General features: G+C 40.5%; 3 protein-coding genes across 4 annotated transcripts in view; 2 read left to right on the top strand and 1 right to left on the bottom strand.

Annotated features, from left to right (window-relative positions):
* The window catches only part of unc79 (unc-79 homolog, NALCN channel complex subunit), a 40,520-nt gene extending 39,081 nt beyond the window's left edge, over window positions 1–1,439 (top strand). For both annotated transcript variants that reach the window (XM_055173185.2, XM_055173184.2), the window contains exon 51: window positions 101–1,439. In XM_055173185.2, coding sequence (XP_055029160.2) covers window positions 101–289 — 189 coding nt within the window. In that variant the 3' untranslated portion in view covers window positions 290–1,439. The remainder of the gene's footprint in view (window positions 1–100) is intronic.
* Window positions 1,440–1,591: 152 nt separating this feature from the next.
* LOC129418242 (protein FAM181A-like) lies at window positions 1,592–7,924 on the top strand. The gene has a single exon (XM_055173192.2). The coding sequence runs from the start codon at window positions 6,264–6,266 to the stop codon at window positions 7,074–7,076; it is 813 nt and encodes a 270-aa protein (XP_055029167.1). The 5' UTR covers window positions 1,592–6,263; the 3' UTR covers window positions 7,077–7,924.
* Window positions 7,908–14,015, bottom strand: asb2b (ankyrin repeat and SOCS box containing 2b). Its single transcript, XM_055173187.2, has 8 exons — window positions 13,388–14,015; window positions 12,814–12,929; window positions 12,475–12,630; window positions 12,111–12,356; window positions 11,393–11,564; window positions 10,006–10,555; window positions 9,686–9,842; window positions 7,908–8,303 (listed from the first exon to the last, which is right to left on the bottom strand). The coding sequence occupies exons 1-8, from the start codon at window positions 13,513–13,515 to the stop codon at window positions 8,125–8,127; spliced, it is 1,704 nt and encodes a 567-aa protein (XP_055029162.2). The 5' UTR covers window positions 13,516–14,015; the 3' UTR covers window positions 7,908–8,124.
* Between the last annotated feature and the right edge of the window lie 151 nt (window positions 14,016–14,166).

Below are 14,166 nucleotides of genomic sequence, written 5' to 3'. Positions count from 1 at the left end.
CAACCCCAATTCATGTTGTCAGATTTATTTTTCATTGATACTAAAACAGAACTATGAATATCAAAATCTCACTCAATGATGTCTGTCTGTCTGACAATAGCATCTGTCTGCGGGTCTTCAACTGCGTCTACAAGCAATTCAGAACCGAGTAAACCATCAGTGTCTGCAGAGTCCCGGCTGTTCGTCGTTCTCTCTCACGCTGCGAAAATGGCTTCAGTGCACTCAGTTTAAAATGGCCCAAGTAGAAATCCAGTCATCTGAAGCGGCTTCTCAGTTCTACCCAATGTGAACGGTACAGCAGCAAACTGTGTGTTTTTATCTCAGCTGCTGGAGAAACTTATACAGACTCCCTGTTTGAGCAAACACATCTCTCTTCTTTTCAAATAACCTCACTACCTAGAAAGTTGACAGACTTTAGCTGTGTCCCAATTCAAGGGCTGCGACCGATTGCGTCACAGCAGCGTCAATTAAGGCTATCCCAAGATTCATTGCGCGCCTGTAACGGCTGCATATAATGGCTGGATATTCTAAAATAAACAATGAAAATCTTTAATAAAGAAAATTCTATATCAGAAAAAAATTTTCTTGTCACTGTTTTAGTATTATAAGTTATGTTTATTCTTTTTATGTTGTGTATATTTTTATGTTGTGTTTGTTAATCAGGTATACTGTTAAATAGTTGAATCTACATCAACGTGTCATATTTTCTAAAATAAATTAATATTTTTCTGATTCTATATTTATTTTAATAAGTCAGACACGTCTTCCCTGTGTCCTGCTAACAGCAGGTGACGGAAATGATGGGTCCTCCAAAGGTTAGACCGTCTCATTTCAGTTCTCTTCACGGACTTCTGAGGCTTCCACCTTGAAAGACTGAGTGCTCGCCTTTTAAGGTCGTTAGGGTTAGATGATCGCAGCCCTTGAATTGGGACACAGCTTACATAATGGAGTACAGTAGTGTACTGCCCTACAAAGACAAATGACTTTATCTCCTTTTACCACACTGTAGTGAGTAAAGGTTTTTAACTCTGTGTGTGCGAGTGCAGGTGAGTGTGTGTATGTGCGTGCGTTGATGTGTGTGTGTGTGTGTGTGTGCGCGCGCGCATGTGAGTGTGCATGTGTGTACGTGCGTGTGTCTAGAAGTAAATTTGTTGTGCATATTGTATCAAACATATAATTATATACTGTAAAATAATGTTAGCTTCCTGTTGATTTCCAGCAGGAAACATTTTTCTTTTGCATAATCAATATATACAAAGGCTAAATATTTATGGGGATTTTTCAAGTTGGTTCTGTCTGTTTGTTGTTGTTGTTGTTTAAATGCTTAAAGATGTTTAAGGGAGAAATAAGCATCTCTTAGTCTTGAAATGTTTGGAGCTGCATCTGTCCATTCTGCTGTGTGTGCGCACTATTTTAATAAACAATGTAAAGGCTGAGAAGCTTTTGTCCACAGATCTGCAGTAGAATAACAAACCAAAAGTATTACAGTACTTGGATAAATGCTTTTTATGTCTAATGACACAAATGACATCATTTGTTTCTCAGCAGGGCTGTGGATGGAAGTTATAATGCAGCTCCTCTTGTCCAAGTCTTTTTCAAACGCTCGGTTGTAGCTCTTCAGAGTTGTGGGTCAAGCTGGTCTGCTGTGACTGCTCACTTACAGCATATCTCAGAAATGTCCCGTCCCTTAGCTTCAGCTTCTCAGGTATGAACCGTTACAGTTAGGGTTAGTTATTCACGATCATTGAGAGAATGGGTCAGACAATAATAACTGACCAGAACCACTTTTGCAAGCTTGAACAGGATGTTTCACAGTTTTGTGTTTTATTTTTGTAATATATATTTTATATATGTGAGGTAAAACCAATAAAAATGAATAATAGCATTTACAGTGGATGGTGAACTGTTTGAAAGGATTATTATGGCATAGGGCAGATCAATACAGAAAGTATTTCAGATGACCGGAATGGGGTTTACAAAGTATCTGACACAAGTGAAAGAACACAGAGAAGACTTCAGCGTCACTTCTGATACTCTTGTGGTTTTAATGCATCTGGTTAATGTACAAAAATACTGAGGTGCAAATATAGTATCTGTCAATATAAAGTATAGATAGCATCTAATTAGTATTTACGCTTATTGCAACATGGTGTGACTAGATTGTATAACGATTTAAATAGTATATCGCTCAGAAAATGCAGCTATTGTCACTTAGTGTAAATATAATCTATCACTTTTTCCCTTATGGTTAAATAGTCCCTGCCTTTGATAATCTGACATAAAGCATCACTCAATTCATTAACATAATAAAGTCCTACATGATAAGAGCAGAGAGCATACCAATACCAAATTTCATGCACACCAGAGAAACGAGCGTGAGGCCAAACACTAGTAGGACTGGGTATCGATTCAGATGTTCCAGATCGATTCGATTTCGATTCACAAGCTATCGAATCGGTTCTCGGTTCAATTTTCGGTTCCGGTTCTCAAAACGGTTTTTATACTCGGTTCTCGATTCAACTGAATGAATACAGATTTACAAATACTATATTAATAAAAAAGAACAGTAAACAGCAGTTTACAAGTGGGTAATTAATAAACAGAAATGAAAAGCCACAACACTATCGTCGTCGTCTTGCTTGTGAAATCTTAAATGCTTCCATACCTCTTGACTTTATGTAAAGGTGGCATCAACATCAATGAAGCACCTGAAACCGCCATTTTAAGCACTAAATGAATGAATGACAGGCTCGCCTCTCGTTCTTTAGTAACATCACGCAAGGCAAAAAAGAGGGTGACATCTAGTGAAGAATACTAGTAATTAGATTAACGTTAATCTTACGTTCAATGTTAGCGGAAATAAATATGAAAGAAAAAATTGATTCTGCTCTTTAAGAATCGATTTTGAATCGACCACGTAAAAATACGAGTCATCAAAAAATAAAATTTTTTGCCCAGCTCTAAACACTAGATCACTCCATCATCTTCATTCAGTTCTGCGAGTCAACTACTAGTTCGGAGCTCGTCCTGATGAGTGGCAAAATATTCAACAAAATGGTTGGTTTTCATAGCGGCTGCTGCGAAAATGCCAGTAAAGCTGACCATTATCAGCTTAGATTGAATTTTGTTGGCCTTAACAGTGACCCTAACAACTTGCCGAACAACCAGTAGTCTGTGGACATTGGCATGTGTTCAGACATTGCTTTTCCTGAAATATATGTTTGTCTTGCCTAACACTATTAATCCATCCCACCTTTGTAGAACACAACGCTTATCTGGATCAATGGATGTTTTTTAATGAAGGCTCACTGACAGAACTTTGCAATTACACAGAATAAGAGTATTCATTGGTGTATTTTTATAGGATTTTTTTATCCAAACATTTTTCATACCTGACATATATTTACTTCTCCTTTTTTGCAGTCTGGAAAAAGACAGCTCCAAATTTTAGTTGAATCTGTAGTCGATCACACAACTACTTTTTCCATTTTAGACATGTTTTCCACGTTATGTTAATGCTGTCGCTCAGACTTTTTGCCACTCAGTTGGTGTAACCGCAGTCACTTTCGCCGAAGATGATGTCACGTGCATACCCTCTATAGAGTGAATGAGGGCACAGGCATAGATGTCTGTGGGCACAGGAAGCTATTTCTGACAGCCATAGACTGAAAGCCAACGCAAATTAAGAGATGAACTTAGCAGTGCGTTGCTGCTGCTCTCTAGTGGCAGGCGGATATAATGCAAACCCTGCTAAAAAAAAACAGCATCAAACCAGCATGGACCAGCATTGGAATTATGCTGGTTTAGCTGGTTGTCACCAGCATACCAGCACCAAAACAAAACATATTCTGGTCTTGCTGGTATGATCAGCATGGGATGCTGGATTGGTGCTGGTTTAGCTGGTGCTAATGCTGGTGCTGGTTTAGCTGGTTTTCACTAGCAAACCAGCACCAAAACACAACATATGCTGGTCTTGCTGGTTTTTTCAGCAGGGAACCTGTAGGATTTGAGTGACTATCATGTTTCTTTAACAGAAAGTGACATATTAAGGTCTTATTTGCAGTTCAACTTTGCCTTCATCAGCTGGGGCCTCATTTATCAAATGCTCTATAGAAAACATCCTAAATTTGATCTCACAATTATTTCTAAAGAGTGTGAAGTTTGATTCATTAAACGAACGTGCACACAGAACGCGCGTATAGATATGAAATCTGTAAACCGCAAATGATCTTGAACTTGTGTGCAGCTGAGCAGTTTCAGATCTCTGCATTTAAATGATGCCCAATAAATATCATTGACATATAAAAGAGCGCCTGTCAATGTTTAAATCCTTTTCGAAAAGCATGGAGCAATCGGATAAGGAAAAGTGCGTACATCTGCTCAGACCCAGACATGGCGTTTTCCACGTCAAAGACAGTTTTAATAAATATGGACTTTGCAGTGGATTTTTGCATATGCACGCTTTATGATCAAATCTATGCATACACACGCTTTATAAATGAGGCCCCATGATCTTTGCTTTTTTGATATTGACCTCTTAGCATCACTTACAGGCTTTTTTAGGCTTTCATTTTAAATGAAACCGATACAGTATTCAAGTGTGCTGACATGTCTACTTCTAAAATGATGGGTTCAAACTGAGTGTTTGTGCGTGCGTGCGTGTGTGTGTGTCTAAGCTTTCTCTTCTAAAATAATTTTATGTGACTTAACCCATCTGCCCAAAAGTTCAGTCATCTATCTTACTCACAGTGTCTTAGTGACATCTCCAGGGGTTTATTAGGCCATCCTCTTCATCGCCTTCTTTCACAGGCACTTCAAAAGAACAGATCTGAGGCCTGTGCTATTGTCTTACTGGCCTATTGACACAGACAGTAGAGAAGCGTGGGCACAAGGGGACTGTGGACTTGGATTAGATGATGAGGGACAGTCGCATTTGCCCCTAAACACATGAACTGCATTGAATATTTACACTTATCTTGTAGAGATGATACAGACCATAATTCATTTGTATGATATGATGTATCTATGTACTTTTGTGCCAGTCATACGGAAATGTTAATATGTGACAGGGTTGTCTCGTCCAGATCTGTTTTCCACATCTGCGAGCGCGAGTTGCTTGACCGTTTGTTTCGCTTTAGAGTCCAGACAACTGATCTTTCCATCTAAAACTCCTCTGACAGGGGGAGGAGGCTGAGCAGGACGATAGGTAGCCTTGCTCTCAATGAGGAGCGGAGCTCAATTAGCATTTCACAAGTCCCCTTTTTCCTTTTCTATTGCAACCTTCCCCGTGGTGCTCATGCTTTTTGCGGGGATTGTCCTGTTTCTGGCCCTTGTTGCCGTTGGCAGGGTGACAGTATTCGAGTGTGCAAACTTGTGCTATTGTCCCCAAGCCAGAAGGAGCCATGGAGACCCCACTAATATGACACAGGAAAATGTTTGCTGATGGCAATTCTATGGGCTTTGTCTAACTCTTTCTCTTTCATGACGACTCGATTTAAGTCTCCAAATGTTTGACTACAAATGCAAGAGTGCTATCCAGCTCCTCCGCCTTTGTCCCGAGTGGTTTGAATGAGTAATTCAGCTTTTGTGTCGCTCGATTGAGGGGGCAAACAGAAAGACAAGATTCTTGAGCGCTCAAGCCCCCTTTCCATGGTTATGCACCCATCTCCTTAGTGCCCCTCCTCCCCCAAAATCCCGCTTCTTCTGACATGACATCACTCTAAGGTAGAGAACTTAAGATCAGTTTTCAAAAGTGACCCAAAGCGAGTCTTTATTTAAGCCGCATGTCTTCCTGCACCGACGAGGCATGGCAGAACTCTCGTTCCTAAACCACATTTGCCTAAAAATTTTGCCTAAATAGAATTCTGTGAGCGTGGGGGTGTGAGACGAAGAAATATTGCATCTGTTTGCGATTTTCCCTAGAGAATTTCCATGACAACAATTTGGGATGGCAAAGAATGCAACACCGGGGATCTCGACGGCTCACTGGGGTGCATTGTGAGCAAAATAAGGTCGCTGATTGGTTCAAGGAGAGCACCATAACTGTCTACAGCGAGTCTGAATTCATTCAGCTTCAGCTGCTCTAGGAGCCACACGAGCTGGACGTCATTTATTTGAAAATATAGACAGAGTGTGCTTTACGAGATGCAAAACAAGGATAATGCGCCATTTGTGGACATTATGGTAAATATGGATGGAAGTCCCTTACAGGAGTGTCGATAACAACACGCTTTTAACACAGAAGTTAGATTTGTGTCATTTGAATGGATGAGATGGCAAACTCTGACAGCGAGGTCAAAACGCTTCTGAACTTCGTCAATTTGGCATCAAGCGACATCAAGGCAGCGCTCGACAGATCGGCACCCTGCAGACGCTCCGTGGACCACCGGAAATACCTGCAGAAACAACTCAAGCGATTCTCACAGAAATACGCCAAAATACCACGCTGTCATTCACACAGAACGAGCGAGCCGTTGAAAATATCCCAGGAGAAATCTGCTGCGTGCGGACACGAGGAAACTCGATCCAGGGATGTGCGAAGCTTGACTGACAGAAGAGATTCGAGTTTTGAGGAAAAACATCTGAACCTGGATTTGAATACGACCTCTGAGGATGAACCGCGATCGGGTCACGTGCCCATGCGCAACAGGCAGCTGCCGGCGTCTTTCTGGAAGGAACCGCATTGCTCCTCGGGCAGCCGAGAACAATGGGAGCATTTCCTTAAAAATAATACCAATGGGACTGTACACAGCAGATCTCCGGTACAGAACGGCGAGAGAATAAAAATGATTTATCAAGACTTAAAACCAGACCTGTTGTTGTCCAGTGATGTGGAGCCGCTGAGGACTGTGGTGTGCGCGTGCTGTGCGCTTGAGTACCGAGGGCATCACGCACGCTTTCTCGCGCCTCACGCTGACGCGCCGTTCATCAGGAACAAAACTTCAGAGACAAATATCGAAATATCTCACAACTTTCTCGATGGACTTCACAGCAACACCACACACGTGGTCGTCAAGCCGATTCCCACTAAGCCAGCTGTTTCCTCTTCCATTTTCAGTGTGTTTGGCTTTATTTAGCTTCCTGTCAGATAAGAGACTACTAACTTACTATCATTTATTCACAATAACGCACCGCTGTCACATGCTAGGCTAGGTGATCACATTTTACACACGAGGGGCAGTGTTTAAAATTTCCTCTCAAAGCACTTAAAATACAAAAGTAGCAAGAATAAGCGCGTGTTTGTATGCTATGATTTTGAGATTTTGTATGGCTTTAGTTTGTATGATTTTTTGCAGGTTTTGTAAGGATTCAAGTTAAACTAAACAAGTTAGGGTTAGCACACATTGCCTTCCTTGAACACAAAACTCGTTTTCTGATTGCTGTATGGTATCAAAGTGTGCTGCATTTAAATACATATAAGCCTGGTTTCACAGACAAGGCTTAGCTAAAGCCAGGACTAGGTCTCAGTTAAATGAAGGTGTTTAAGTATCTTTTATAAACACGCCTTAGAAAAATTTGTTACTGGTGTGTATCTTGAGACAAATCAATGGCACTGGCATGTTTTAAGATTTCTCAGTGTAAGTTATTTTCATGTTTTAGTCTAGGACTAGCATTATGTCTTGTCTGTGAAACCGCGGGATAATGTCTTTATTGTAACCATGTAGAAAGTGAATGTCACGTTGTTGATTAGAGATTTATTTATTACTTCTATAGATCTTTTTCTATTAAACTAATAAGCCTGATCATAACCCAGGTGTGCTAAATTTAGCTCATTACAATGAATTGAAATGAATGTCTGCTCATAAAAGCATCTTTATGCATGACAACACTCGAAATGGTCAATGAAAACTGCAGCACATGCGTGTCCACATCTCTAATGTAGAGAATCAAAGTCACATTAGCATAAAATGGTTTAATAATTTATTTTTAAAAAAAGTTACAAAATAAATAAGCAACAAAACAAAAGACACAGCAGTCGTACTAACGATACACAATAGGCAAAAAGTCTGTCAACATCCAGCACTGAAATGTTTTTACCATTACATTATGGTTTCGTTCTTCGAGTCTTATTTTCTTTCGGTCTAATGCAGAATTTTGTGCGTGTCCATAAAAACATAAATCTGGTCACAGTGTGTGATTTGAACCTCTCTGTTGGGTCGAGCAAGTTCTGCCGATGGTCCGGGAGCACAGATATTGTTGCATTTTGTTGGGAAGTGGCAGTGTGTTTACAGACGACAGCCTTTGAATTCCCATCTGCTCTCGGATCTTTAGTCGACAAAGGTGCGTCAGCGGTCGGGGAGACACTGAAAGACAAATAACAAGTCACGGTCATCATGCTCCACATCACTATTTATTATCCTTGAACCTTAAATCAGTCTAAAAGATATCATTCTTACTGCAGTTACCTAATAAAAAAGTAAAACAGCAACCCCATTTGATGATCAAGGACAGGTAATAGGAATTTAAAAATCACGTATTGTCAAATCTGAAATTTTGTGGCTTTTTTCATGATAACTGAGGTCTAGGGGCTATGTAAGTACCATATACGTTTCAAAACATTCATTTAAGAGTCAAATGCACACCGCATGCTTGAAGTAGCTGTTAGTTAAAACGGTTCATTTGTACTTCCGTTAAGTTGCTATGTCACGAATACACAGTCACCGCCTTCAGTCTCCACCCCAAACACCGTCCACTTACAAACCTCTTTTTGCCAAACAAACTCCTAATCATGTGAGAAAATGCTGTTTAATCGACGGATGTTAGGAGACTAAATCATTACACAGGCTTCTGAAAAACCTTAATATACAAGAACAATGGCTTATGTTCATTTATTCAGAAATTCCACAACAATTAGTTCAACTTTAGCCGTCTGTTTTAAACATTTCACAAGTAACTGCTTCAGTCTGGCAGTTCAATGCTGGTTTCTCCAGGAATCTACTCAAAGATGTTGCAGTCCGACCTCAAATCCACAACCTGTACGTAGGACTGCATGATAAATCGCAATGAAAGCAGCTGATGGTGATTTACTACTAATAAATGAACCGGCTTTACTGACGAGGTACGCGAGACAATCGCATGCGATTTATCAGCAGTCTTAACTTTTAAGTTACATTATAGAGCCAGAGAAAACTGAAATGTTGCTAACTGGATGTTAGGTGTTGTTTTGTAACGTTAAAGTCTTTGGTAACCACAAGTTTTGATAAAATATCTGTTGGAAATCAGACGTTGTTTGTTTTCTTAAGTTACAGACACTGGTCCCGTTGGTGTCTGTTTGTTTATTGAGTTAAACATGGTAAGGTTAAAATCTCATAGTCTCTGTGTCTCTCTGTTTCGGTTTACTAACCTAACATTTAGTGTACTTCCATGAGTAACGTTATTTCACTCATACAACAACAGGCCAATCAGAAAAGAGGCTCATGAATATTACTTATTACAAGTCAAAATGAACTGTTCTTCACAGAGCTCCTGAAAGAGGAGCTGTAGAAATATATAGTGATTGTTTTTGGTACTTAAACTGCAAATATATATTCTTAAGGACATCATAACCTAAAATAAAACTCTAGAAAGCTTTGAAATATGTGACCTTTAAATGTCAAATAGATCGTGTGAAATCTAAATCAATAGTCCTAAATAAGCACTTTACATCTGTTTTCTTAATGTAATATTTCATACACAGAGCACTCACGTGTTTTCTCTTTAATGGCCATCCACTCCACAGGATTCCTCTGCAAAAGGTCCGTGATTCTGCTACAGACCTGAACATTTCCTACATATTCCAAAAGTAAATGAATGACAGGACTGACTGCATGACTCCAGTATGAGGAAGAGATCCATTCGCAAAACTGAAATAAAAAAAAGGAGAATTAAAATTGTCAAGATAAGATCTGTGAGGCCTGTGCTAATCAAAAACTAGTTGAAACACTTAACCGTACTCATCCAAGCCGCCCAACATTTACAATCAGATTAAATAATAATCATAAGCGATATTGAATAAGAAAGCAATACCTTTAGAGTTGGTTTTGAGGAGATCACATTTCTTTGGCTTACGTTCTGTGATGCGTGTGTTTCCTCTAAGTGATGTTTGTCACATTTAAAACAGGCCTGAGCATCACAGCCATTGTCCAACAGATAGTGCAGAACATTTAAGTTATGAGTATACAGCAGCACTCCTGGAAAATCAGTGTCCACGTCTGGTGACCGAGCGTTAACGTCGGCTCCGTGTTCTACTAGCGAAGCGACGGTCCTCAAACAGCCCTGACGTACCGCCAACAGCAGCGGCCTGAGAGGGTCCGCGTCGGGATCGGCCCCGGCATTCAGTAGCGTGGCAGCGGCCTGCGTGTTTCTGGCAGCGATGGCGCAGTAAAGAGCGGTGGCGCGTCGATCGGGAAACGTGGCCGAGCGCTCATCCGAGAGTTTGGCATTGACGTCACAACCGGACTCGATCAGCAAGCTTATGATGTTCTGTCGGTCGTGCTCCGCTGCCAGATGGAGGGGTGAGATGCCACTTTGTCGTATCTTTGCCCGACTAGTGATGGGCAGCAATAAGGACACAATTCTAGAAAGAAAATAATAACCACCTTCTGAATGTTTGTTTTCATGAATGATTTCAACATCAAGCGCACACTAATAAACTGAGCGAATGGTAAAGAAACTGTACGGTTTACACTTCTAGAGTTATAGTTTTGGACCAGCTGTCGGACGCGGCACACACGCAGATGTTATGCTTTGGTGCAGCTGTCACACGACATGAGACCGATGTAAAAGAGATTCAAGTGTAAATAAATCATTCTGTATTAACTTCATGCTTTGTATTTGAAACTTCTTTTGTCTCACTTGTTTTTAAAATGTATGTTAGAAAGCAACAACCGCTTTCGTCTTTATATCACATTTTTCCAGCAGATACAAATATCTCTAGTACATAAATGTAAATCCCAAACATGAGAAAAAAGGTTAATGAGGGAACGATCGCATTCTGCCCACATTTTTAACATGCCCCCCCCCCAACACACACACACACACACCTGTTCACTCTTCAATAGCGTCAGTGTTTTCTGTGTATATACAGCCCTTGCTTTTGTCAATTCTTGTTTATGCATCACCTCTCTGTGTACACAGCTGTTTTGAGCAGTTTTTTAAAAATTAAGTGCTCTACAGATTTATTTTCTTTTATTCTGCTTGGTTCATTTTGTTTTTTAAGTTTTACTTTGAACTTTTTTGTGTGGATTCGGCACTTTAGTCTCTCTTCTTAAAGAAAGTAGATTAACATTAGTTTAGCATTATCCTGTTATTGTCTTAAAATCATAAAAATGATTATAACCTGTTTCTAAAAAACATGGCATTTCAAGACTCCTGAATGATCTGAAGACTGTGTGTTTGTGTGTCATGGTCTTACTCGCTGTGTCCATGCTGGGCGGCCACGTGTAGAGGCAGAAGTCCTTCATTAGATGTCGTGTTGGCATCTGCATGATGTTTGAGTAAAAGCTTCACTATATCTCTATGAGCGTGTCTGCAGGCTTCACTTAAAGCAGTGTCTCCATCACACGACTGAAGGTTCACACGAGCCCCTGCGAAACACAAAAACAACTACAGTTAGGGTTTGCCTTTAGATTCATTCGATTAGGCCGTGCTTTTATCTAAAGCGAATGTAACATTTTGTCAATGAGTGATACGCTCGGTCTACAAGGTTTTGTTTAAATGTGGGAATAGATGTAAAAATTAGATGAACAACATAGAAGATAGAGGGCTTTCTTTCTTCTCAGACTAAGCTGACGGTTAGGTGTTAAGTCAGGTGAATGTTTTGGGTTGCTACACAGATCGGGTGGAGGCACGGAGCGTAAATGATGGGCGAGGACGGCTGTGGTGATTTATGGTCTTTACAAATATCAATTTACATTCAACCTTACACTTTACTCATCCAGATAACCACCACATAACTAAAGCATTTTAACAGATGCATTATTTTCAAATTGTTTATTAAATATTCAAAGACCTAATGTGATATTAACGTGGTAAAGTGATGATCTCAACACTGTTTGGGTATAACGGTCAGTGAAGTTGCTTTGCATGAACCCAACACTGTGAGAAGCACTATAGCAATGATTGATCTGTACCATTTCTGATCAGACAGGTGAGAGTTTCTGTCCGTCCGTGTCGGGCCGCCTCTATTAAGGGTGTAATGTCATCAGCGTTTCGGGCATCTACAGAAGCTCCGGCCTTCAGGAGAGTCTCACATAGCTCGGTGCTGTCTCGTCTCGCTGCCACATGAAGGGCTGTCCAGCCTCGATGACAACGCTGGTTTACAGCCGCTCCAAACTCCAGGAGGAGCTTCACAGCGCTGACACGCTCCTGTTCACAAGCTGAAAATCATGATGACACGAGAAGCCTTTAAATACGACGGATGTTCATTACATGCATGTTTCTAACACATTTGTTACAGGTGCGTTTTGTGCTGTTTATGTGAAATGGAGAAAGTACCTTTATAAAGAGGTGTCTCTTTGTATTTATTGCAGATATCAGGATCTGCACCTGATTCTAGAAGAGACCTCACACAGTCCAGGTGTCCACCATGAACGGCCAGCAGGAGAGCCGTCTGTTCGTGTAGTGTGCGCTTATCTACACACGTGTGTCGGGCTGTACATAAATAATAACCTCTTACAATGTTGCAGGACTAACAGAGTAATGCGCTTTATGGTTTAAAACAGCGGAGTAAATCAACCTGTTTGGCAACTTTGAATTCCTCAGAAAGATTTGCACTTCAAAGGTCCAGCTGGTGATCATCTAACAGATACTGAATGACATGACATCGTGTCTTACCCTTCAGCAGAGACTGAACACAGTCCGTCTGTCCTCGGTGAGCCGCTTCATGCAAATCTGTCCAGTCCTCTGATTCACATTCATTCACATCAACTCTTCTGTCTGCACAAATCACTCCGAAGAACAAAGAAAATCCTCCCCAAACTCATCCTTCACATCATAAAGTCTGAGAGGTCACGTTGGGATTTAGGAGAAGTCTCTCAGTAAGGTTTTAAAGGTTCAATTACAAAAATGCTGGTTGTATTTCTTAATTTAGAAATCAAGTTTCAGATTTAATTCTCTAAATTCAAATATACTCAAATATTTAAGTCGTGTCTTGCTTTTTTGTAGTTAAAATCGTGACAACTTGCCCATCTCCCATACGGACAAACAAAAAATTGAACACAACAAATCATCACTCGCTTCCCTTAGAGTTCATTATTTAAAAATAAAGCCGAATACAAATTTCATACAGACCCTTAAAATCATACATGTCATCAATGTGACGCGCGCGCGTGTGAATGAAGAATCGCTTTATTTGATGACGCGACGTGCTGATGAACAAAGAGAGGGAATGAACGACAAATTCACTCACTTTATTTCGTCGTCGCGGTTTGCTGCTGTTGATTCTTCAGTTGTTGATGTTTTCGACAGCGATGCGTTTCGTTCGCTGTCCCTTGATCGAAATAAAGAGAAATATTGAGCATAACTGAATCGCGTCATTGTGTTATTGTCACCCAGCGCGTGGAGAGACAAAGACACTCAGTGAACACTGGCACGAGCGCTCAGCTGTCCGTCCGTGGGTTAATTTTAGCTTCGGGCTGTGGACTTTACCTTATTTGACAACCCACTAAACCAGCTCGGACCTTTTAACGATAATATCGAAAAACCCTCGTCATTGGGCGGATATGATGGTGGACTAAAATAAACTGCCGCGATCTTTTGTCAAAAGTTCCTGATAAAGATGAAAAAGTGATCTGTCCGGATCCGTGTGATTGACAGCTGATCATTCCTCAATACACGTGCTTTTTGTTTTTCTAAATACTGAGAGACATCGGCTGGAGGCTACTTCATGTTTGTCATTTATATATTAGTTACATCACCACACCACATTATTAATGCAAAGATTAATTCAGTAACAACTTAAGTGTCTCTTTTGAAATGTAGTCTGAGAGTCTTGAGTGCTGAGCTGCTGAACGCACGGAACCCTTTTATGGACATAGCGCTCTTCATTCACACACACACACACACACACACACACACACACAAAGATCCCTGCAGACTGCACTGTTTATTCTCATCAGTGTTTAAACTGTCACATCACATATACATCAACGCAAGGCTTTCAGTATTTTGGAAATGTAAGATGAAGAT

The sequence above is a fragment of the Misgurnus anguillicaudatus genome, chromosome 7 (assembly GCF_027580225.2).
Source record: "Misgurnus anguillicaudatus chromosome 7, ASM2758022v2, whole genome shotgun sequence".
NCBI classification, from domain to species: Eukaryota; Metazoa; Chordata; class Actinopteri; order Cypriniformes; family Cobitidae; genus Misgurnus; species Misgurnus anguillicaudatus.
The sequence above is the reverse complement of the archived record's forward strand: the minus strand, read 5'-3'. Positions and strand labels throughout refer to the sequence as shown.